Source organism: Spinacia oleracea, chromosome 3 (genome assembly GCF_020520425.1).
Source record: "Spinacia oleracea cultivar Varoflay chromosome 3, BTI_SOV_V1, whole genome shotgun sequence".
NCBI lineage: Eukaryota > Viridiplantae > Streptophyta > Magnoliopsida > Caryophyllales > Amaranthaceae > Spinacia > Spinacia oleracea.
Window position 1 is genome coordinate 7,212,837 of NC_079489.1, and position 24,099 is coordinate 7,236,935.

Below are 24,099 nucleotides of genomic sequence, written 5' to 3' on the forward strand. Positions count from 1 at the left end.
TATTAAACTCAATTTTAAAAAATAACAAAAACCGTGCATGACATATGATCAATACTAGTTTGTCTTAATATTTGCGCAAATAGTAACTATAAATATCATTATGAAACAGAGGTGGTAGATAAATGGATAGATAGATATAAAGAATAATTAAGTTTATAATTTATCACAAATTCTTATATAAAGGCGGTGTACAATAAATATTATACACCAAAGTAAAATTTAATTATGTCAAAATTCTATAATGTAAAAGTTATCTATTTTTAGTGATTTTTTTGTTTTAATACAAATTATTCTTTCAAAATCACTAATTAAGTATAAAGGTGACTATGTAACATTTTAAAACGTTTATCTAAAAGAAATTATATAAAAAAGTTAATCAAACCACGTTAAAAGTTATCAAAAGTAGTTAAAAGTTACTCTGATGTACGATAAATCTATTGTACAAGTAGTGCATGAAAGAACTATTTTATTTAGGAAATGTTGTCGGCAATAATCCCAACTATGGTCGTTCTGCTCAAAATAATCCCAACTATTAATTATTTTCGAATAATGCCAACTATGTTAGGTTCCTTCCCAAAATGATCCCACGACTTTAAGAAGCCTATTTAACAGGATAAAGTGTTGATGTGTCAAACTCTTATTGGTCATTAATATTATTACTATATTTTTTTTATTAATAGTATTATTAAATAATATTCTTATTATTCTTATTATTCTTATTATTATTATTATTATTATTATTATTATTATTAGCATTATTAATAATACCCATTTTTTTTTTTTGATAAGCAAGTAAGATATATTATTGCATCAACAAGTACAAAACCACCAAAGATCAAGAGGACAGGCCCCTCTGATCAGAAACAACCACTGGAACAAAAAAAAACCAGTGAAACACTACCCTGTAATCAGGGCTAAAAACCAACTATAACCCCTAGCACTCACAGCTCTAGGTAACACAGCAATGATCCTGTTATGCAATAATACCCATTAATAATACTACTCCGTATGCATGTTATATTACTATTATTAATAATATTTAATAATATTAATTCTATGTATATTGTTATTATTCTTATTAATAATAACATAATACGGTGAATATTATATTTATTATTAATGGTACTTGTTTCGACCGGAATCTCATGATTTGTGACCCATAATGGTGGTGGTGGAGTCCTTTTTGGTAAAAAGAATTTCATTTTTGAGGTCAAAACACTTTTTTTTCCAGATCAGGATGCTTACCGTAAAAGTATGTATTAACAATTTTTTTTTAAAAAAACATTTTTATTGAAAAACTTGACCATGGAGAAAAAAGGAACTCTATTAAAAAAATTCACCTGCTAAACCAGTTCCAAGTCAAGTAGGATCATTTTTGGAAGGAACCTAGCCTAATTGAGATTATTCTGAAATAATCCATCATTAGGATTATTTTAATCGGAACGACCATAGTTGAGAATATTCCTGGCAATTTTTCCTTTTATTTATTTGGTTTTCCGTATTTCAATAGCATATTCGACAATGAGATTCTGAAATAGCAAATGCTAGATATATTTAATCACTGGCGGTTAAGGGCGAGCATGGGTCAGGTACCCGAACTGATAATATTATTGGGTCGGGTTACTGATAACCAATAAGGCTAAACTTGATATTCATGAACCGAACAGATAAGTTCGAGTACCCAAACTTTAAGATCGGGTATCGGATACCCGATAATATACTTTATAACTAGGTTATTATAATACCATTCAACAGTAAATACCAACATTAGCACATGATTTTGACTACATTATTAAAAAAAATTATAAATACTCAAATTATAAAGGATTATGAACATTCAGAATTTTAAGCTATTGAGAAAAAATATTGAAATTGGGAAAAACTTAAAATATGCTTATTGGATCGTTATCAGATACCCTTTTAGTAAAATGATATCCATAACCAAACCCGATACCCGAGTTCAGATCTCGAATCGATAATCATATCGGACCAGGTGTACACTTTTTCGGATCAAATAACGGATCGGATTTCGATATATTTTTTTTTTTTTTTTCCGGATAGTTTTGCTTAGACTACTGACGGTGACTTGGTGAGTAATGAAAATAAGGTAAGAAACAAATTCAATCTTTGAATATCTCAGTCGTGGGAGGATAGTACGAAACGTGGAGCATGTTTCGCCTAATGAGCTTCAAGTCAGTCTAAAATATTCAATCTTTGATTATGTTAGTGGCATGATCATGGATCCAATGATCCATGGGATGAAAGTGTAAAGTGATGGAAGCATCTTTCAACTCACCATAACTCATTAATGTTGCAATGCTTTCGGATTTAATGCCCCGAACGTGGTGTAGCATCTGTGTCGTTAATGAGCCTTGTTAAAAAATAAATATAAGTAAGAATATTAAGAAAATAAGACATGACCAACCTCACTTAAATGAAGAAAATAAGAAAATATAGAGTTGATCACGTCTTCGATCTCTTAAAACCATGACCAACCTCACTTAAAAGAAGAAAATAAGAAAATTTACTGCGTAGTATCTAAAACAGGTCTATTTTGATACCATGTGAAATACAGGTATGGGTTGTGAAATACTATGTATTGGTTGTGCTCGTCATCATAAGAGAGTCGATATCACAAGAGAAAAAGAGGTTTCACCTTAAAACATACGTAGTATAACAATAACCTTATGAAGCGATTAGTTTCCTCTTCTTTTACTATTTAATTTGTGAAATTCAAAATATAATGTTTCATGGATCAGATCTTAACAAATAATACATTAATTATTGGTTTGTTTAAGAAGTGGTTGCTATTAATTTTTTTTTCCTTTTCTTGTGAGGTTATTTGGATAATTTTAGCCTCTCTTTTTCAGAGTCAAGAAATGAGTAGAGGAAAGAGATATCCAAATTCTATAAATAAGTTGATAGTCTAGTGGTTGACTGGTGGAACTCATCAACATAAATCATAATACCTCTTGTGAATCTAGAGCAGTGAGTTGTTAGTTGTTCAAGACTTGGTTCATTTGGTAAGGCTCTTACTTTCTCCTTTTCTCTCAATTATTCCTTTTTTTCTCAATTGCTTTTTGCTTGGTAAGAATTCTTGTTGTTGTTCAAATTGAATATTCCCTCGTATTTTAATACGAGTTACACTTTTTTAAAAGCGTTCAGGTTTAAGTACGAGTTTTACTTTCTATTTTTGTGTGATCTTTTATTTCAAGCAGACATGGCGTGCATATTAATTAAATTTTGGTGTAAGGATTACCACCCTGCTTAACTTTCTATGCATCTAATAGCATGAAAAAATTTCAGGCGTGGCCCGACCCAACAAATACCCACCATTGATTAATCATGGAAACATCAGCAGACCAAAACTCAGCCGGAATCTTATCAGTATTCCATTGCATACTGACATGGTCCTTTGCGGTTTCTTCAAACAAACATACAGATCCTGAAGGGAAGTTGAAGGGGGAGAAGATCCAAGCAATGATAGACATCTACAGACACATGAAGAATTTACGTTTAACCATTCACGGAATCGAAAACCCAGATTTCATCAGCATCTCTGAAGTCTCAAAACCCTTCTACGTGTTCTCCGAAATGTCAAAAGAGAATTGGAATGAAGAGCTTCGTTCTTTGATGGGAGAAATAGTTAATATGCGAGATGTTCTCAAGGGTATCAAAGAACGCCTACAAAGTACAAACATAAGCAAGTGTAGTACTTTATTTGGTGTCGAAAATGGCAGCCAACCGAAAAATATAATCAGTTTATTAACAGTTTGGTATTGGTTAGCTGCTTGGTCCTCCCCTGATCAGCCGGAAAATGGTGGTGCTAAATATGAGTTTGTGGAGGCGATTGAGGCGAATGATAAGATGTTGGGGTTTCTTATGGTGAATACTTCCCCGATTCACCCCGTAGAGGAACAAGAGCTTCAAGTTCTCTTCGCTAAGCTCCTTCAAATGCTGAAATCTGATCATCTGTTTTGGTTGGATATCTTGAATCGATTCACTGATAAAATGGTGAGTACGCATAAAAATTATATTTTTAGTTTGTCATATGGTTATTTTTTGTTTTTTTTATTATGTGTGACGATAAAGATCGCAAGTTGCGATAATTAAAATGCGTCATAATTATAGGTGTCGTCCTTTTAGTGGTACTACAAGGGTGTCATGTAGGCCGCAAAGCATCAAATTATTTTTATTTCCGATGTCTTTTTATTATGAAAACATTTAAATAAATTAGTCCAAAAAAAAATAGAGGGGGTAAATAATTTTAAATTATTATAGCTAGTAATTGTAAGGAGTTGTTTGGTTGACATACAAAAACATGGGAAGTTAAAATTCCTATGAATTGCAAAGTGTGTGAGTTGTTGAGGAAGTATTTTCGGATATCAGATATGTGTGGGCAAATGCATATCATAGTAAGAGACAAAATAAGAAAAATGATAAAAAAGAAATTAAATGGTACTTTTTTAAACAAAAATGGTACTTTTTTTAACTGAATGGTACTTTTTTTTACAGAATGGTACTTTTTTAACATAAATGGTACTTCCTTTTTTGTCTTTTAGCTATTTGTCTTTTAGCTGATATGTGTGTTGCCACACATATTTGATATCCGAAAAAACAACCTCGTGAGTTGTTTGGTTGACACTATTTTGATTAAATAGGGGAAGTGGAACTTTCTAGGAATTTTAACTTCCCACAAAATGGGGGAATTTGCTTACCTAGTCCCCCCTAGGTAAGTAGAAATTCACATGGGAAGTTACTTCCTACATTATTAACCAAACAACTCTATGAAGTTCCCATGAATTTAATTAAGGAATTCATTTCCCATGAATTTGCATTTCATGGGAAATTTTACTTCCTATGTGAACCAAACGACACCTAAATATATATTTCCATTTATCTTGTAAACGGTAACTAAAACATAAAAATAACTACTATCTAATACTTCCTCCATTCTTATTTATATGACACAATAGGGTTTTTGACACTATTCACGTAAGTTCATTTGACTTCTATTTGTGGTTTATACGTAAGTAAAAATATAGTCGTGTGGGGTCTTGTTAGATTCGTCTCAATAAATATTTTTTTTAAATATCAAATTTTTATAATTTTTTCTTATGCATAATTGAAGATATTAATGTTTGAAATCATGCATTGGCAAACGTGATTAAATAATTGGGTCATTTAAATACTAATTATTTTATGCAATTATTAAAAAATAATGCTACACAAATAATTTGTCGTAAGTTACGAACTTTATCACTTTGCTTTTATTAGATGTAGATCATCTAGTGTTTGTTTGGTATAAGAGGAACTAAATTATGGTAAGAAGTTTATTTTCATAAAAAGTTACTTTCTTGGTGAATTTTTTTTAAATAACAACCTTTTGTTTTGTTACACTTTATCAATTACACTTGACATTTCCTTGGAAATGACTTGTTACGTTACTTACCAAGAGAATTCCACTTCCCATGTCCTAAAGGAATTCCAAAATCCAAATCCCTAGTAAATTTCACTTTTCCTCTTTCATTTATTTTTTGCCAACCAAACAACATTGTACGTAATCTAATGTCATGTGTGGTTTGCAGTTATCTAAATCAGAAGCTCCTGAAACACTGATGACGACTCCTGATGCACCGGTGACGACTAGTCTTGAAACTCCGGTGACTCTGCCGATACATCTGAAATACAAAGGTGTGTTGGGGAACGTATTAGGAGGTGGCAATTGGGGAAACACAACCATTTTCTGGCCGAGCGTAGCAGCGAGTGTGTTGGGGGGCATTATAGTTGAAGGGATCAAATATCTTTTTTCAAACCCTGAATTGTTAGAGGCGGCAGTAGAGGGTGGATTGTCGTTCGCTTCTTTCCATTAGTCGAGTACTCGAGTCTATGGCACAAAGATTGCAAGGCATAAAGATAGGTTGTTTTTTTGGTCACTTTTTCCTATCACGGCCAACAAAGTGACCTTCAAAATAAGTAACGTTCAACATATTCACTATGTATTCTACTCTATTTGTTTCTTTTTGTTCTTTATGTTTGGTCTTTTGCACGTTTATTAGCGAATAATTAATGTGCATTGAGATTTCTCTATTTTTTTATTTAAACAAGAAAAATTACGTTTATTTATAATATTTTCACCCTTATCAAAATTCTAATATTGGAAAAATGAGAAAAAATTTAATGTCCCAATAGAAAAGCGTGAGGGATTATATATTTGCACAAATATTAAGACAAAAGAATAATAATTTTTAAAAGATAAATATAATAAAATATGGATAAAGTAAGAGAAATGTGTAAAAAAATGGGTGGGTACGTGTAAGAAAAAATGAATAAAGTCAAAGAAATTGAGTAAAAAATAGTAGAAATTGATGTGGGATAAGGAGGGTAAAATAGTAAAGTTTCATGTCCAAATAGTGTAGCACGATGTAAGAACATTATGAAGCGGAATAAAACAGAATGTGTAAAGATAATTTGAAACGGATGTAATATGCGCATATACTAAGATCCAACGCGCTTATTTGAACATTAATATCTTTAAATGCGTAGAAGTAAAATTATAAAAAGTTGATATTTGGAATCCTTGCATTAATACGAATTTAACAAGATCTCACTTGACTATGTTTTTTCTTACACAACAGTGAAAGAAATGTTGTCAGAGTTGATTGATGAATAGTGTACAAATGAGAAATGATACATCTATTGTGGAACGGAGAAAGTATATATATTAGTGTTATTTTTTAGGTAATCTAGATACCTACAAGTCCACGTACAACTACTTATATACCTGGACTAAAACCAAAAAATAACTATGTTGTAGTTCAATTTTTAGCAATGTATTAATATTATCTGAAGATTTTGCAATACCAACAACAAAATGGTAGCCACCATAATAAAATGAATCTCAGCCTTTTATCTTTGTTGACTCATCAGAACCGTTGATTATGCTGACTTCAAAGTTTTTATTTTTTAATTAAAATTAGTTTTTTCAATAAAAATAAATGCATTAAAAATACCCCACATACTCCAATCATCCACGTTCCAGAGAATAAGTTTCTTTCTGTGACAAAAAATGAACAAAATTTCTGAAACTTCAATTCAAAATTGATGTTCTTGTTATGAAATTAACGATTTGAGATCTTCATAATCAAGGGGTTTGGTAAAATTTCTGAAACTTCAATTCAAAATTGATTGCTCCGCCTACCTAAAGTGGAATTAGATGTGAATGATGAGCAGAGATAGTAGGCGATTATCAGGAATTTCTCCAGGAATAAGAAAATACCGAAAACTAAAATAAGAGTGAACGTGATAACTGGGGGAGGATATCTATATATATTTTTTGTTTTAAAAACCTATTTATTTATTAATAAAAAGTTATTAAAATCAACGGTTCTGATGAGTCAACAAAGATAAAAGGTTGAGGGTAGACATTGAAAAGTCTTCCTAATATTATCTTGGATTTATAATTTTCACTTGTTCATAAAAGGAACAAAAAAAAACAAGAAATAAAAGAATAAAATAAAATAAAAATGAAGCAAAATTACCTACATTTGATACTAATGTGTACAAATTTTGCGAGAAAGGACCTTATATATTTTTTTTTGTGAAAACACACCTTAAAGTATTTTTTTTGCGAGAAAGGACCTAAGGGAAGTTTTCGGCATTGACTTAGCTTTTCCGGCCATTGACTTGCACGTGAGCAACACGTGTGGCTTACGTTGGCTAAAGACATTGATTTTCAAGAGTCTTGAATTTTCAAACTTGATTTTATTTCAAATTTTTTTTTCAACTTTAGGTTTTAAAGCTTAGAATTTTGGAAGAAAATTGGGTGCGATTAGCAAAATAAAGCCACACGTGCTTCTCACGTGCAAGTCAATAGCCGGAAAAGCTCAGTCAATAAAGGAAATTTACTTTGGGTTATCTTTCGCAAAAAAAAATTACATTAAGGTGTGATTTTACAAAAAAAAAATTATATAAGGTCATTTCTCGCAAAAAATTTACATTAAGGTATGATTTTACAAAAAAAATTATATAAGGTCCTTTCTCGCTAAATTTGGATTATAAAAGGTCTTTTTTAACAAATTTGCCTAAAATAAGACATTCGACAATGAGATTTAACATTATAGAAGACCATGAGATTCTAAAATTATGGAAAATTAATTAGATCATTTCGGTGATCTAGTATTAAAAACAGGGCAATCATTCTATCAATCATTGTATATCTAATATCTTCATCGTGGGACGATAGTGCGAAGAGGTGGAGCATCTTCCTCATAACGAATGTATATGCTCCATATATGAATATCTTGATCATGGGTCGATATGGTCGATATGCCGAGTGGTGCTCCATAATGAACTCATTATTGTTGCAATGATAAGTTAAATCATTTAAAATATTGACGAAAGATAAGAATGTGATAAGCCGAGACTAGAACTAATTTTTATACTCCTATTCAGTGGCGAATTCAGAATTTATTCAAAAAAACATATCAATATAAAGGAAAAAAAAGTAATTAACCAATTAAGTATTATTATACAATATATAATTTTATTACAAGTACACACGACATGCATAAAAACTAGTTTCCTTATATAGTAATAGGTCTCTACAAATCTACAATTTACCCCACTTAATTGCATGCACTCATAAAAGTAAAAAGGTCAATGTTAACCACAAATATTTGCTTTGATACAAACAGTAATAAAGTACGTACTCCCCCCGTCACAAAATGTTCTTTACATAATCTATGTCGGGTGTTCTAAAATGTTTTTACATTTCCTCTAATATCATCACATAAGTGCTTTAATATTCTATTAAAAATGGTGTCAAGGATTATTCTAACTAATTAAATTCATTGGGGTATTTAATCTTCCACACTTTTCCATTGGGTCATCGAATCTTTTCCATTTTTCCAATGTCAGGTTTTCAAAAAATTCTTGACACAATTATAAGCGGAGTAATATCAATTAATTAACATATCTGTCTAGTCCCATTGTATTATTTGGTTTAATATAAAGAATGAAATAACTTTACTTCGTGTTAGTTTATGCTATAACTTCATCTATAAATAGGTTGATAGTCTTTCAAGACTCAACAACAAGAACTACACTTGCAAATCTAGCGAGTTGTTAGTTGTTAAAACAGAGTTAGTACGTACTCCGTAGTACTATAACCAAGTAAGTAATTAAGATTTGGCTCTTGCTTTTTCCTTTTCTTTCCATCATACTCTTTCTGTATTTTTACTTTTTTTTTTTTCTGTATTTTTACTTTTTTTTTAAATCGGTCGTATTTTAATATGATCGAGTTACACTTTCTATTAATGGTATCTTTTCTCCTATTTCATTTTCTCTTTTTAGTTAACTCATGGTCCGAGTCCATATTATATTAAAAAAAAATTTCTCTTCCATAATCCCTCACCTATTCAAACATATATTTTTTTCACAAAATAACAATTGATATACTATCAATTTCTTGCAATGGATTATAAAATCACTACTCCACTCCACTTGCAATTAATTTATGAAATTCAACTCAAACCATTTGTCTGTCAAAGTGTAACTCATTTTAAAATACGCATAGATCTTTTAACCAACACTTTAAATTCCTTTTTATCGCTATTCATTTTTACTTTAATACTTTACCTTTATCGACGTCTGGATCTTCTAGAGTTTTAATAAAACTCTACAAGTAGAGTTGTATCTAAACCATACATTTTAAAAATCAATGGCTCGTATTACTGGGAATGGAAAATTAGGGGGCGAATATATATTTATGAGAAAAAATAGGGGAATTTTGGAAAGATAATAAATGAGTGTTTGATTTATCATTCAATGGTTAATATTGCTTAAACTCTACCTTGTAGAGTTATTTTAGAACAGCAGAGGATCCAAACCATGGATGATCTAATACGTAATCCATAAAATTTCAGGGACCTAAAGCCCGACTTAACAAAGATCCGGCATAGAATATGACAGCCTCAGTTGAACAAAACTCTGCCGGAATCTTGTCACTGTGGCATTGTATATTCGCGGTTTCTGCAAAGAAAGATGTCGAAGGGACACCAACGGAGGAGAAGATACAAGCAATGGTTGACATCTACAGACAAATGAGACATCTACGTTCAGCCATTCATGGGATCAACAACAACAACCCAGATTTTACCGACGACATTGCTAAAATTGCAAAACCCTTCAATTCCATGTTCTCCGAAATGTCGAAAGAGAAATGGATTGAAGAGTTTTGTTCCATGATGGGAGAAGTAGTACATATGCGAGACGTTCTCAAGGATATCAAGCAAAGTACAGACAGAAGCAAGTGTAGTAGTAGTACTACTTTGTATGATGTTGAAAATGATAACAAATCCAAAAATATAATCAGCTTATTAACCCTTTGGTATTGGTTAGCTGTTTGGTCCTCCCCCGGCCAAGTGGAAAATGGTGGTGCTAAGGATGAGTTTATGGACGCGATTGAGGCACACGACAAAACGTTGGGATTTCTTCTTGTTAACATGAATTCCCCAATTAACAATGAAGGGAAACAAGAGATCCAAATTCTCTTCTCCAAGCTCCTTCAAATGCTGAAATCAGACCATCAATTTTGGATGGATGTCTTGGATCAATTCATTGATAATATGCTGGTGAGTACCCGATAATTAAGACTTTGTTCTTTTCACCTGATCTGGTCTGATTTTTCAAATTTATGGTTAGGTCTGTTCTATTTGAAATGTTTTATGTAAGTGTTTTTTGATTTTTCTGATCTGGTCTAATTACCAATAAAAATAAGGTGAAGAGAATAAAACATGTTCTACAAAATTTTAATTATTTATTATACAACCTGTTGAGATTATATAGTGGAATCTACAATGTGCAGGTTATGTTATCTATCTTGTGTTACAAATAGAGATGTATGTCCACGAATCTCTATTTTATAAAGGAACTCCTGAAGTCATTTTAGTAAATGATTTTTTGGTATCTCTATATAGAATAGAACATAATTAATACCCTTAGTAAGTTTACAATTTAACTAAATTAACTAAAAAAACTGAATTATAATAATTCTAAAAACTAATTATTTAATATCATATTACAAATAATGAAATAAAATCTATTATATTTTAGTACATGATGATAAAAGACAATTGCAATTTGAAAGCCAAAAGTCTACAGCAAATTTAAAATAATGTTCAACCATCTTAAATTTGAATCATTAAATTCCTTAATTGCCCCTCCTCAATTTTGTAATTTATGAAATTTTCTAATCCCTTAATTCTCCTTCCTTAAATTTGTAATCCCTTTATTTTCACCTTAATTCTTACGTGGTACAATCTTTATTTGCTATCATCTATGAAAACCCATTATGTAACCACCTTCTCTCTGATAGTAGCCCTCTACTTATAGAGTCACAACCTCCGATCCCATACTACCTCGGTCATACCCGTTTCTTATCATGGTTTATTGCCACCGCCATAGCCTTTTTACCAGTTTTATAAAATTTATAGATCGTTAAGCAGCTAATGGTTAGACATTCTATAAAGCCTCATGTTATTTCAGATTTTCAGGTTAATTAATTAAGATATAATAATGCAAATACTTTTATTATATTTGTACGCGTCACATGCGTGAGGTGATAAATCCTCATTTTTAAAGTTGATTTCCTCGGAAAAATTAAAATTATTCCTTGGGTATATCATTTGTCATCCCATGCATATTAGATTAGTAGTTTCTCCATAATTTAACACCTAACGTACGGAGTAACACCTCTGTTATTCTACTCCGTATTAATTAATTCACTATGATTTAATTGTTGCCATGGGTTGTTTTGCAGTTATCTACACCAGAAATACCAAAACCTATGGTGCAATCACCGGTTATGTGTTCTTGGTTCGAAGTTCCGGATTTTTTAAAGAAAGTTGTAAATGACGTGAAAGATCTTGCGAAAACGACAGAGAATGCATTGGAAAAATTGGTTGATGATGCGAAAGATGGTGCTGAAAAATTGATTGATGCGGTAAAGTTTAACCTTAAATTACGTGCTAAAGTGATTGAGAAAGGTGTTGAACGTTTGGGTGACGGCCTAAATAAAGCATTCAAAGATGTCCCGTTGTTACCCGATGACCGCCTAACCTAAGTCAAGGCATAAAGATTGGGTTTTTATGTCACTTTTTCACTATCACGGCCAAGAAAGTGACCTCCGATGATAATAAGGCAACCTATGTTCCACATGTTGTTAGTGTATTAGTTTACGTAAATGTTTGTTTGTATCCTTTATTTTCATGACATAATTGGCTATGTACCTTCATGTATGTCGAACGTTTTAATTTCAAGTTTGGATTCGTAATTGATGTTTTGTTGTGTTAATTACTTGTGTAGGGTGGGGGCGTGGGTAGTTACTAGGGGCACCGTGGAGATGATTTGGATGTCGACGATGTATGATGATTGTTCGCCCCCCTGTGGGTCCCACTTTTACCTAAAATTACCAAAATATCTCTACCAAGGGAAATTACTCAAATACCCTTTAAAAAAAACCTTGATGGGCTCAGACCTTAATTTCGGGGTCCATATCTCAGCCTCCTGCAGAACCATGATTTCATACCCCTACAATTGCTCATATATATTTACTAATAATGACCTCCGGTATTACTATAAATATGACCCACCTAATCATTACTCAGGTATTACTATAAATAGAGAAAACGGACTCTCTCACTACTTTCTCTCTCTACAAGAACTGACTTGAGCGTCGGAGAGGGTTTTCTCGGGAACCCCCCGAGCTAGTTTATGTTTGTCCTTTTGTAGGAAAAACAACAGCCCGATTTGAGGAAAACAACAGTTTGGTTGACGAATCTTCCCCTATTTTTACACTTAGCATTTTCTTCGTATAAACAGTTGGCGCCGTTTGTGGGGAAGCCAACTACAAGCCATGGTTAATACTCGACGAATCAGGTAACACTCCTCTCATCGATCAAAATCTCATCCAACTACGTGCTAATGCCCACCTGGCTCGTTGGGCCGGCAGCGCTGCTTTCTCGTATTTGCGTCCAATGCCTTTCGGCTATTGTTTATCGTATTGTACGATACGATCTAACGTCGTACGATACGATTATTCGTTCGCCTAGCTTACGAATATACGCAATACGATATACGATATACGATTCCGTTCCAACGTCATATATCGTATATTTATGTTTTCCAGACTAATTTTTCGAAAATCAATTAAATGAATTTCTGATGCATTTATTCCGGTGATCTGTTTCATGTCAATGGTGTGACCTTGTAGATTCAGTCAAGAGTAATCTGTGAGCCTAATATTGATTAGAACTCACTAATCGGAACCGTTGCTTCCGCCAGCTGTTCCGGTCACTTGATCTCACTGAATTAATTATTTGTAATTAATATAAACCTTGGTATTGGACCAATGCACCTTGGGTTCACTGAATTAATTAATTGTAATTAATATAAACCTTAGTATTGGACCAATACACCTTGGGTGAAGGACATATTTCCTTCAACCAGGCCTGTTGGCCCAAAAATAGCATGTTTTTGGCCCAATATAAAAATTTGTGTGGTTTTAGCTAAAATGTGAAAGTTTATTTATAAATTTGACCCAGTCCAAATATCCGACAGTTGACCTAGTCGGGTTCGGACTAGGCCGTCACAAATTTCCTTCTAGTATGTCGAGCTTTGTCAGAGCCAACAAGGGGTAGTGTTTTGTGCTCAAAACCTAACCAACTACATCGTGCAAGAAATTGATCTCCAATTCTCTCAATCAAATCAATTGGGTCGGTTGTTCGTGACCGAGTGTAGTTTCTTTTTGTCTTGCACCAACTTGGTTACCGATATAAGTACGTGACATGTGTTTCTTAGGTGGTGCCGATATCAAGTTTGCTCAAAAGTGAAACTGAAAAAGACATTATCGTGGATCGAAATCGAATTGAACCATACTCGTTCACAACATTCACTACAAGATATTGAACTATTAACGACGGTAACTCCAGTCGCGAAAGGCCAATAATCGTTGATTTAACGACGGGATTTCCTGTCGCGAACCCGTCATAAAAGGGGGCCGTCGTTAATAGAAAATCCCGTCGTTAACCCGTCGTAAAAGACATTTTGCGACGGTTATTCCCGTCATTGTTTGGTTGTTAGCCCCGTCGCAAAAGGCTTTCGCGACGGGATTTTTGACCCGTCGTAATTAGGTTGTCGATAAAGATACAAATTCTTGTAGTGATTCGATCTAATAATTAATGGACATAGTCCGAACCTTGAACCTAAGTGAGTTCCAAATTCCTAGATGTAATCCAAGCGAAACAAAACAAACCGTCTTCGACTAATAAACGTAAATTAATGCCTATTTTACAACTAATATCTATGACAAAATCACAAAGTCAAACTATAAAAACTTATACTATTCATTAGTTCACCATGTTCAAGTCTTTTCTCTTCCTCGGAGTTGTTTTCGTTTTCCAGATTAGAGGGTGAAATCAAACTAGGCTCATACGCAACCATGGTTATATCGATTCGTCGTCTGTCCCCACTCCACAACGAAATCTCCCTACAATTTCCATTTTTAACATCATAAGCCCATAATGTCATATTTCCCCTACATTGTATCAAAAGTTCCCCATTTGGCATAAACCCTAACACATCCATTGAATCTAAACATTCACCAATAATGTTGTTTAGATATGGAATCTACTTTCCCGGCCTCTCCTACGAATAATCTACTGTCGAGTAATTTGTTTTGAAGAGACTTCTTTTCCAGTTGCCGATAACCACCCGTCTTGAAATCCACAACGTAAACATCATTACGTCCATAGCCTACAGCTATGACCACACTATACTCATCGTGTTCAGAGTCGTAACAAAGTCCCCATAGATTACTATACTCCGTACAATGATTAAAGTACCAGTTATCCCAATACCTCCAGTTATCCCAATTCTCACTAGGATCAAAGTACCAGTAATCTTGCTCCCTTGAGACAAACTTGTAATACTCCGTAATAGGATTCCACAAAATCAAGCTACGTTGGTTTCCAAACGCAATCAATCCATTACAAGACCCTATGATCTTAAGCTTACGTTTACACGACCTACGATCTTCCGGAGAAAGCGACCATCTATGGGGATTTTTCAAAGGAGGCATAGATGATAATAATGTTGGTTCGTTATTGTTGATGAAATTGATGGAGTTCGTCGCGTAAATATCTAAACTATAAGAAGACTCAACCGTAAAGATGAAGTGATAATTACCAGTGAGTTTATAATGGTCATGCATAAACGTTGGAATAAAGAGTATGGAATTCCATTGTTTGCATACTAACTTGGATCGAACCGCGGATTTGAAGGGTAATTTGTGGAAGATTTCGAGTGAAACATCATTTGGGAGTTGTTTTATTAGAGGCGCTGTGTTATGAAACACTGGAATAGAATTGAAGGCAGTTGTTTTGTGTTCTCACAAGTTTAGATAAAACGGAGTAAGTTTAAATAAATGCATGTAAGTATTAAAAAAAAAGAAATGCCTTAAAGCACGAATAGTACTGTAATACTTCCTCCGTTCCTAAATAGTTGCACCGTTTTGACTTTTATGTTTGCCAACGCATAAGTTTGACCATCAATACTTATAATTATGTATTAGTAAAAAAGTTTAAAAAGTTGATATATTTAAAATATATATTAAGACAAACATAATAATACTTTGTATAATAATTTTTAATTTTATTTATTAGTACAAAATTGAGGTCAAAGAAAGACAAGTGAATAGTATCAAAAGTCAAAATAGTACAACTATTTAGGAACAGAGGAAGTATACAAGTAGAGCAAGAACAAGTTTATGTTTGTGAAATCAAGACCCACTCTAAGTCTAAAATCCAACTCTTTTTTTTTTTTAATTATTCGTGAAGAAGACGGACCAGGCCCAAAAAGAATAGAAAATCCACAAACAAAATGAAAGAAAGCCACACAAAACTAAAGAGTAAGTCTAAAATCCAATTAACATCAACATCAATGAAATATTGAAATCTCATCATCTTGTTGGTTCATTTCATTGTTTAACTTAAAAGGTAAATTGTTTTCTATCACCTAAAAAAATTGATTAATTGTATTTTGCTTCCTCTGTTTTTGAAAGTTCTTTACGCTTTGGAATATGTGTTTAAAATATGAAAAGTTTGACCATAAATTCTCACTATTACATACATCAAAACATTACATGTAACATCTTGTTAGATTAGTCTCGGTATTTATTTTCAGAATATCAATTTTTTATAATTTTTCCACATACGAAATTGGATATATTAGTAGTTAAATATTGCATTGGAGTCCGTGCAAATAGTAACTGTAAAGAACTTTCTGAAACAGAGGTAGTACCACCTAAAAAAATAAAGATTGTCTTTTACCACCTAAAAATAAAATAAAAAATAAAGTTTTGATGAAATGCAACAATGATAAATGAAATTTGAGTATATACGTATTTATAATAACAGTTGGGATTAAGTCGGTAAATACCATTTCTTGATTTTCACTTTTATAAAAAAATATGTTAAATACGCAACTAACTCAGTTTTATAAGTGGATAAGCTTGATTAAAATGTCGGTTTGTATCGTTACATGCATATCTTTAAATATATCTTTAAATAACAAAGCTAAGCTCTATAAAAAAAATGTTAAGTTAAGTTAAGTTGATTCCCTTTGGAGTTACCCGTGGATCTCAAAAAATTAAATCAACTTGAAAAACTTGAAAAAAGAATCGACCAGAGTCGGAAAATAATATAAATTAAATCCCGAATTGAGAAATAATATAATTAAAATTCATCTTTATAATGTATTACTGTACCAATGATGTCTTGGCCTAGTGGTTAAGACTGAGGGCCTGTGTACAATAGGTCTCAGGTTCGAATCTCCCGCCCCCATTTGTAATTTATATTGCCCTTGTGGCTCATTCGCACCCAAAAAAAAAATGTATTATTACAGTTGTAACTAAATTACTATAATAAATCTTTATTCTCTAGTGTTTTTATTAGAGCTGGTAAAAGTTGACATAACTCAATAACCATAAAACAAAGCATGCATCGTATACATCCAACGTAGGTACACGTACGTACATATATATATATAAGGATATCCACCAAATAAAGAGTGCATGATCAAATTGACGTTAATTATCATATATCAACCCTTACTAAGTTTAAAACAATCCCTAATTGTCACTGATTTAGGTTGCTTAGAATCAAGCACCTCGATAATTTGTTGGATACTATTATAATCTCTAATGATACGCCCAACAGCCTCATGTTCCTCACCCAACTTAATCGACCCGTTTCTGGAGGAGCTTATGATGATCGACGACTCGTTGGTCATGAACACGACACCACCACCCACACCCGATTCACCCTCGTGGCTAGATAATATCCTCCTCGACTTGATGTTATCTACGTCTTTGACGTTGAACCTGACTCCATAAATCTTATCCTTATCACCTTTCTTTTTAATACTAGAGCCCTTGTATTTTCCTTTTTCGACCAATTCCATGAAATGTTTGTTGATGTTGAATAGTTGCACCGTGAAACGCCCTGCTGGTTTCGAGTTGATTTCGAAAGAGAAACTCACTTCAGGGTTTACACCACCTGTTTAATTAATTTGTTATATATTAGCCATACAACAAATCAACTATCGATCTGACCCACAAAACATCACATTATGAGTGCAGTCACTACAAGAATTCGTATCTTTAATGACAATCTAACAACTACAGGTCAAAAATTCTGTCGCAAAACCTTTTGCGACGGGGTTAACAACTAAACAAAGACGGGAACAAGCGTCGCAAATGTCTTTTACGACAGGTTAACAACGAGATTTTTCATTAATGAATGCACCTTTTATGATGGGTTCGCGACAGGAAATCTCGTCGTTAATCAACGATTATTGGCTTTTAGCGACGGGATTCCCCATCGTTTATGGAAAAATTTCTTGTAGTGAGTGTCCCATAATAATAAAAGATGATCAAAAGAGATAGTCACTTTGTAATTAAGGCTACATATGGGGGTTACGTTATTCCTCTTATTGCCCTACTATTTTAAGATGGAACCTCATTTGATCTTATGAAATGAACTCTTTCTTTTACTAACGGGTATAGCTTAGGCCCGTATTTAACATATCCATCACTATTTACAAATTGCTATGAGAAAAATATATATCACATCAATTAACTATATATCGATCAATCTACTAATAAAAAGTCAACTCTCCTAATACGTAGTTCTACATATTTGTTTTATTTAAAGGCTAAAATTGGACATTGAATAAAGGATGAAGGGTGTGTCGAATGTGTATTAAAATCCTGGAGTATATTATATACTTAGTCAAGCGTATCTTGACCGTGTTATGGACAATGAATAAGCATTATTATAAGGTTTTTGATGATGTACGTATGGATGGTGAATCCTATAGGGCTATTTATATTATTAATTACAGGGTTCGTTCAATACATTATGCTAATTATATAACGTATGTATCAATATTATGTAACTACCAAATTAAAATAGTTGGCAACACACTTACACACCTCGTTGTTATATTATAGAATTCGAAAGCCAGACATGCATATGATAGCAAAAAAAACTTATAATGCTAATGCTTAACAATAATGTGTATATGAACACAATCAAAATATATCTTGACTTACTATTATAATTTTACAATATATATATACTTCGTATTTAATAAGTCGACTCAAGGATTTTGCTACGACTATTTCCAAATTATAGATTAAAGTTAGGTTATCTTGAAGCATATAGCAAATTAATTAAGAAAACAATAATTTGAGGGTGATTAACAGAGTAATTAATGTACATTGTTCCATGCCATTAAAATTATGTGTTCAAAGTTGAATCTATTAAACGGGTGAAATATTTCACACCGAGACAAAATTTACTACGTCGAAGTCAATTTCGATCAATTGATGAAGTAACTGTCCTTTAACTTCAACTATTTAATCTTAGGAGCAATAGATATATTGTCTTGGAACGTTTGTGCAAAACCTAAGTAGCTTAGGTTGCCAAAATCTAAATTTCGTTAATTAACTTCCTTTAAGAAAAAACGTGTACCTCGACGGTAAACTCTAATATGGTGCCCTAAAAAGTTAAAATTTCACATTGATTGTGACCTCATCTGATCGCAATTTGGATTATATACCTAGTGCACACCCTATTGAACATTCATTGAGCACGTAATGAACATAGAGAATTTCTTTGCTGTTATAAGCGTATAAGCTAGTGATATATTTTAATATATGTTCTTTGAATTTAAATTAAATGTTCATTAACTATATGTCGTTCTTTGGGTATAAACAATACTCCTCCGTCCCGGAATACTCGCAACGGTTTGACTTTTTCCACTATTTACATAATTCACTTTGACCCTATTTTATTTATAATATATGAAAATAAGTGTTAGCATATAATATATGTTGGCTTCATCTTAATATATATTTTCAAAATATTAATATTTTATAATTTTTTATAATATATAATTGAATATATTGATGGTCAAAGTTGTGCATTGGCAAGCGTGTCCAGTCAAACCGTTGCGAGTATTCCGGGACGGAGGGAGTATATACATACTTTGTATATGAAATAAATGTTCATTTAAAGTGAACATTGTGCACCCGGGTGCATAAACCGCAATTTATCATCTGATAGAGATAAACACCGGCTACGCCAGGGATCGAACGATGAAGGTGAAGATGAAATGTGGGGTTGCTTAAGAATTAAGAAACATGCACACGACAATACAATACTTTACCTTCTTTCTGAATTGTTTTTCCTATGACGACGCTTCTATTTTGTTCGGGAGTTTTTCTGGAGCTGCTTCCCGCCATACCGTGGCGTTGCTCGATCGATCTGCAGGCATCACAATATAATAAGTAAGGTTTAATTTGTACTATTTCAAGTAGATCGAAATGATTAATTCAAGACTATGCACAAGTTAAGATCGATGAGGAAAGATAATAGTAAATGTATACAAATGAAACCCAATTAACATGATAAAATAAGAATAAAACATAATGCATGGCTAACTTCTTAATTGATGGATGCTATTTTTAGGTTAAGACGACTTTAATTGATTTCAGCCAAACCTTAATTTTTTGGTGTCGAGACAAACTTCTTATTTTGTTGACTTGTTGTTAGTCGTTACGCTTGTTCGATATGGAAGACTTATATAGGAAATTTAGGAATACGTTTGAAGAAAAACATGGACGTCATCAAAATTCATTTATCCATTTCTAATTTTTCTTTGAATTTTAATTTGACAGAGACAACTTATTTGTTTTTTCAAATATATATTAGGAAGTTGCAAAGGTAGATAAGATAATACATTATCATCATATCTTTTTGAATCGATCCTGAAGTATTAATTAAATTGGACACATATATTGTTGCAATTATATTCTAGTATGCATGTACTCCATATATACGCTTCATATAACTTCTATCTCGTTTGGGTTCAAGACTTCAAGATGCATGTCATCACTAATTCAAAGCAAATGCGTACATATATATCATCGAACAATATATAATTAAGCACGTCGATGATGAGTTGTGCAATAGTAATGATAGAGTATAAAACTAATATTGGGGCTTCAACCATCAGCTTAAGCTTTTGGTTGAGTTGGTCCTTTGAAATGGTATCAGAGCCAGGCCCAGGCCCACAACGCTAAATATTCCACTTTGAAATGAGGGGTGGATGAGATTTGAACCCGTGACCTTTGCGTCACGTTGGCTCTGATACCATGTTAAATACGGGTCTGGGCCGCACCCGCTATCTAGAGAGAGAGAGTCCACTTAACAAGTCCAAAGGAGGTTCCACCTTAAAACCATATGGCTATAAGGGGAGTAGCCCCTTGGCCTTATTAAGTGATTAACTCTCTTCTCTTTTGTCAACGTGGGACTCTCACACGTGATGTTTCATGGGTCAGATCTTAACAAGTAACGTAAATTTCGAGCCTACGACCCCCTGTAGGTTTGTGGAAATATGCTAAGCTTGTTTAACCGTAGCTTTCCCAAAAAACATATGTGAGTCTCCAGATATTGACAAAAGATGATAATCTTAAACGGTCACTTGAAGCAATTACTCCATTTGTTTCATATGGCGTTAAGGTGTAATTAACCTCCTGATTGGATGATGATGGACGTAGCTCAGACCCATATTTAACATGGTATCAGAGTTAGTGATCATTTCTTTTGAAAGAAGATCGAAATACTTCATATATAAAGTGGTTATATATACTTAATTACTACGTATATTTAATTCAAAATAAGAAAAGGTCTTCAATATTGATATAGTAGTATAACATAGAAAGAACAATTCAAAGTCATTATATTAAATTGCTAATAATAACTTAAATCGGGGGGTGATCAATGATGATTTACGAATATACATTATTGGATTGAGGAAGTGAAGATCGATAGTATAAGTTTATACTAAACCGTAAGAGATTCGCATGAGAATATGAGATGGATGTGTTAACATTATATGATATACTTGCTACTTGTTCTATTTATGAAGCTGAAACAAGGCATACAACATCAGCATTTCAACATCTCAGCTTGAAGCATTGCAAGCTTGATTAGTCTGCACTGTCAGCATACAGTCAGCACCCTAGGTGCACTTTCTGTTATTCTGCTGACATCATGATCAGTTAGTTATAACAACTTATAGATGCTTCTAGAATTCTAGCTTGTATATAAGCACTCCTCATTGTAATTCTGTTATTCATTCAATCGATTATACTAAAGCTCCCAAACACTCTCTGCATTCTTTTGCTCTCAAACTGCTAATCAATTGTTCTTGTTTCAAGTTTTGTCATGGTATCAGAGCAGGATTAAAGATCCTTAGCTCAATTGTTTCTGAAATTCCGCAAAATTGTTTTGCTCTAAATCATTCTGTGTACTTGTTCTTTTGAGTTTAGATCGTTCTGATTCTATCTCCTTCTTTGCTGAATCTGTTTCTTGATTTCAAAACCTGTTCAAGTTTTGATAATGGCTGCTGGTGATCACAACACTGACAATTCACTGAGAAACAATGTTTTACCTCCAAATCAAGATCCAGCAAGCATATACTATATACATCCTTCTGATGCAAACTCAGTACAATTAATTTCTTTCAAATTCAATGGTGAGGAAGGTTTCACTAGCTGGAAGAGATCAATGCTACTTGCATTGTCTGCTAAGAACAAAATTGGTTTTGTTGATGGTAGTTTTATCAAACCTGATTTTGGCACAGCTGAACACAAGGCCTGGGAAAGATGTAATGATCTAGTGTGCTCACTGATTTTAGGGAATTTGAATGAGACTATAGCCAAAAGTGTTATGTTCATGAAATCTGCAAGAGATATTTGGACTGATTTGGAAGACATATTTGGTTTTGCATCACTAGCACAGATTTATTCTCTTGAGCAAAAATTGGCTGAAATAAGCCAAGGAGATAAATCTGTAGCTGAGTTCTTCACTGAAATCAAATCTGTGTGGGATGCAATTGAGGAAGCAAATCCTTTACCATACTGTACTTGCAATAATTGTACCTGTAATGTGACAAAGAAATTTTTTCAGAGGCAACAAGAGAGAATGGTGATGCAGTTTATGATGAAACTCAATGATCATATTGCTACTATTAGAGGAAATGTACTGATGGTTCCAACTTTGCCCAAGGTATCTGAAGTTTACAGGTTATTTTCTCAAGAAGAGAGGCACAAGGAGGTTTCTCAAGCTAGTAATCAAGTTGAAACACTGGCTTTTGCAGCTGAGAAAAGGAGGTTTACTGGAGATCATTGGAACTCTAGCAACAAAACTTACAAAACTGGTTTTCAGACAGGTTATCAATCTGGTTCTCAGAAATCTGGAGGAACCAATAGATTTAGTAAACCAGGATCCAATTACTACTGCACACATTGTCAAACACAGGGACACAGTGTGGAGAGATGCTTCAAGATTCATGGTTATCCACCTGGCTACAAGACTGCAAGAGACAATAAGGTTGCAGCAGTTTCATTTGGTGACAATTCTAATAACAGTGTGCCAGAGTTGCCACAAACTGAAGCATCTCCAACTATCACAGTGGAGCAATATCAGCAGCTTATGGATATGTTGTCTAAACAACAACAACAGAATGCTAATACCAATCCTAACCTGGCTATGATGGCAGGTAATGTCTGTTTACTCTCTCACACTAAATCTAAATGGCTGTTAGATAGTGGAGCTTCAGACCATTATTGTCATGATTTGTCCCAATTTTCATGTTATAAGCCTGTTGACAATCAGAATACTTACATTACTATACCTGATGGGAGCAACATTGCAGTGAAACACATAGGTTCAGTAGCACTGAATGATGGTATAATTTTGAACAATGTCTTACATGTTCCAGATTTTAAGTATAATCTGATATCTGTACATAAGTTGTGTCAAGATTTGCAATGTGAGATTCATTTCACTCATGATAAGTGCTTTGTTTGCTGCCAGCAAGGGAGGCTGATTCCTCTTGGTGATATGAAATCAGGTCTATACAAGTTGGGAGAACAAGAATCTGGAAAAGTCAACCCTGTCCAAACACACATCTGTAATGTGGCTTGTTCATCCACAGTAGACAATGCTAAATTGTGGCATTTAAGACTTGGACACTTACCTTTTAATAGACTGAAACTAATAAATCCTAGTTGTGATGTGTCTGCTTGTTTACAAGACACCATTTGCCAAGTGTGTCCTGCTGCAAAGCAAACTAGGTTGAGTTTTCCTCACAGTAGTATTAAGTCAACTAAGCCATTTGATCTTGTACACATAGATGTTTGGGGTCCTCATGCTGTAAAAACACCTTCTGGTTGTACTCAGTTTTTGACTATTGTTGATGATTATACCAGATTTACTTGGATCCATTTTCTGAAAAACAAAAGTGATTGTGTTTCTGTTATGGATAATTTCTTGAATATGGTTGAAACACAATTTGGAGTGAAGGTTAAATGTATTAGATCAGATAATGCCAAGGAACTTTGTGAAGGGGATATGAAGAAATTGTATCTGAAGTTAGGCATTCTAATCCAAACCAGTTGTAGCCATA

General features: G+C 33.2%; 3 protein-coding genes across 3 annotated transcripts; 2 read left to right on the forward strand and 1 right to left on the reverse strand.

Moving 5' to 3' along the window:
• Positions 1–2,436: 2,436 nt before the first annotated feature.
• On the forward strand, positions 2,437–6,132 carry LOC110796612 (uncharacterized). Its single transcript, XM_022001676.2, has 4 exons — positions 2,437–2,575; positions 2,871–3,023; positions 3,307–4,014; positions 5,589–6,132. Exons 3-4 carry the CDS (start codon positions 3,346–3,348, stop codon positions 5,871–5,873), a joined length of 954 nt encoding a protein of 317 aa, XP_021857368.1. The 5' UTR covers positions 2,437–2,575; positions 2,871–3,023; positions 3,307–3,345; the 3' UTR covers positions 5,874–6,132.
• Positions 6,133–9,060: 2,928 nt separating this feature from the next.
• On the forward strand, positions 9,061–12,484 carry LOC110796617 (uncharacterized). The gene is made up of 3 exons (XM_022001688.2): positions 9,061–9,174; positions 9,927–10,634; positions 11,822–12,484. The coding sequence occupies exons 2-3, from the start codon at positions 9,966–9,968 to the stop codon at positions 12,122–12,124; spliced, it is 972 nt and encodes a 323-aa protein (XP_021857380.1). The 5' UTR covers positions 9,061–9,174; positions 9,927–9,965; the 3' UTR covers positions 12,125–12,484.
• A 4,345-nt stretch (positions 12,485–16,829) lies between these two features.
• Positions 16,830–20,177, reverse strand: LOC110796624 (uncharacterized). Its single transcript, XM_022001699.2, has 3 exons — positions 20,126–20,177; positions 19,792–19,889; positions 16,830–17,615 (listed from the first exon to the last, which is right to left on the reverse strand). The coding sequence occupies exons 2-3, from the start codon at positions 19,865–19,867 to the stop codon at positions 17,161–17,163; spliced, it is 531 nt and encodes a 176-aa protein (XP_021857391.1). The 5' UTR covers positions 19,868–19,889; positions 20,126–20,177; the 3' UTR covers positions 16,830–17,160.
• Positions 20,178–24,099: the final 3,922 nt, after the last annotated feature.

Coding starts and splice junctions, on each gene's coding strand:
- LOC110796612 (XM_022001676.2), top strand. CDS start 3,346: ATGGAAACATCAGCAGACCAAAACTCAGCCGGAATCTTATCAGTATTC. Junction 4,015..5,588: donor ATCGATTCACTGATAAAATG/GTGAGTACGCAT, acceptor TGTGGTTTGCAG/TTATCTAAATCAGAAGCTCC.
- LOC110796617 (XM_022001688.2), top strand. CDS start 9,966: ATGACAGCCTCAGTTGAACAAAACTCTGCCGGAATCTTGTCACTGTGG. Junction 10,635..11,821: donor AATTCATTGATAATATGCTG/GTGAGTACCCGA, acceptor GTTGTTTTGCAG/TTATCTACACCAGAAATACC.
- LOC110796624 (XM_022001699.2), bottom strand. CDS start 19,867: ATGGCGGGAAGCAGCTCCAGAAAAACTCCCGAACAAAATAGAAGCGTC. Junction 17,616..19,791: donor AAAAACAATTCAGAAAGAAG/GTAAAGTATTGT, acceptor TTAATTAAACAG/GTGGTGTAAACCCTGAAGTG.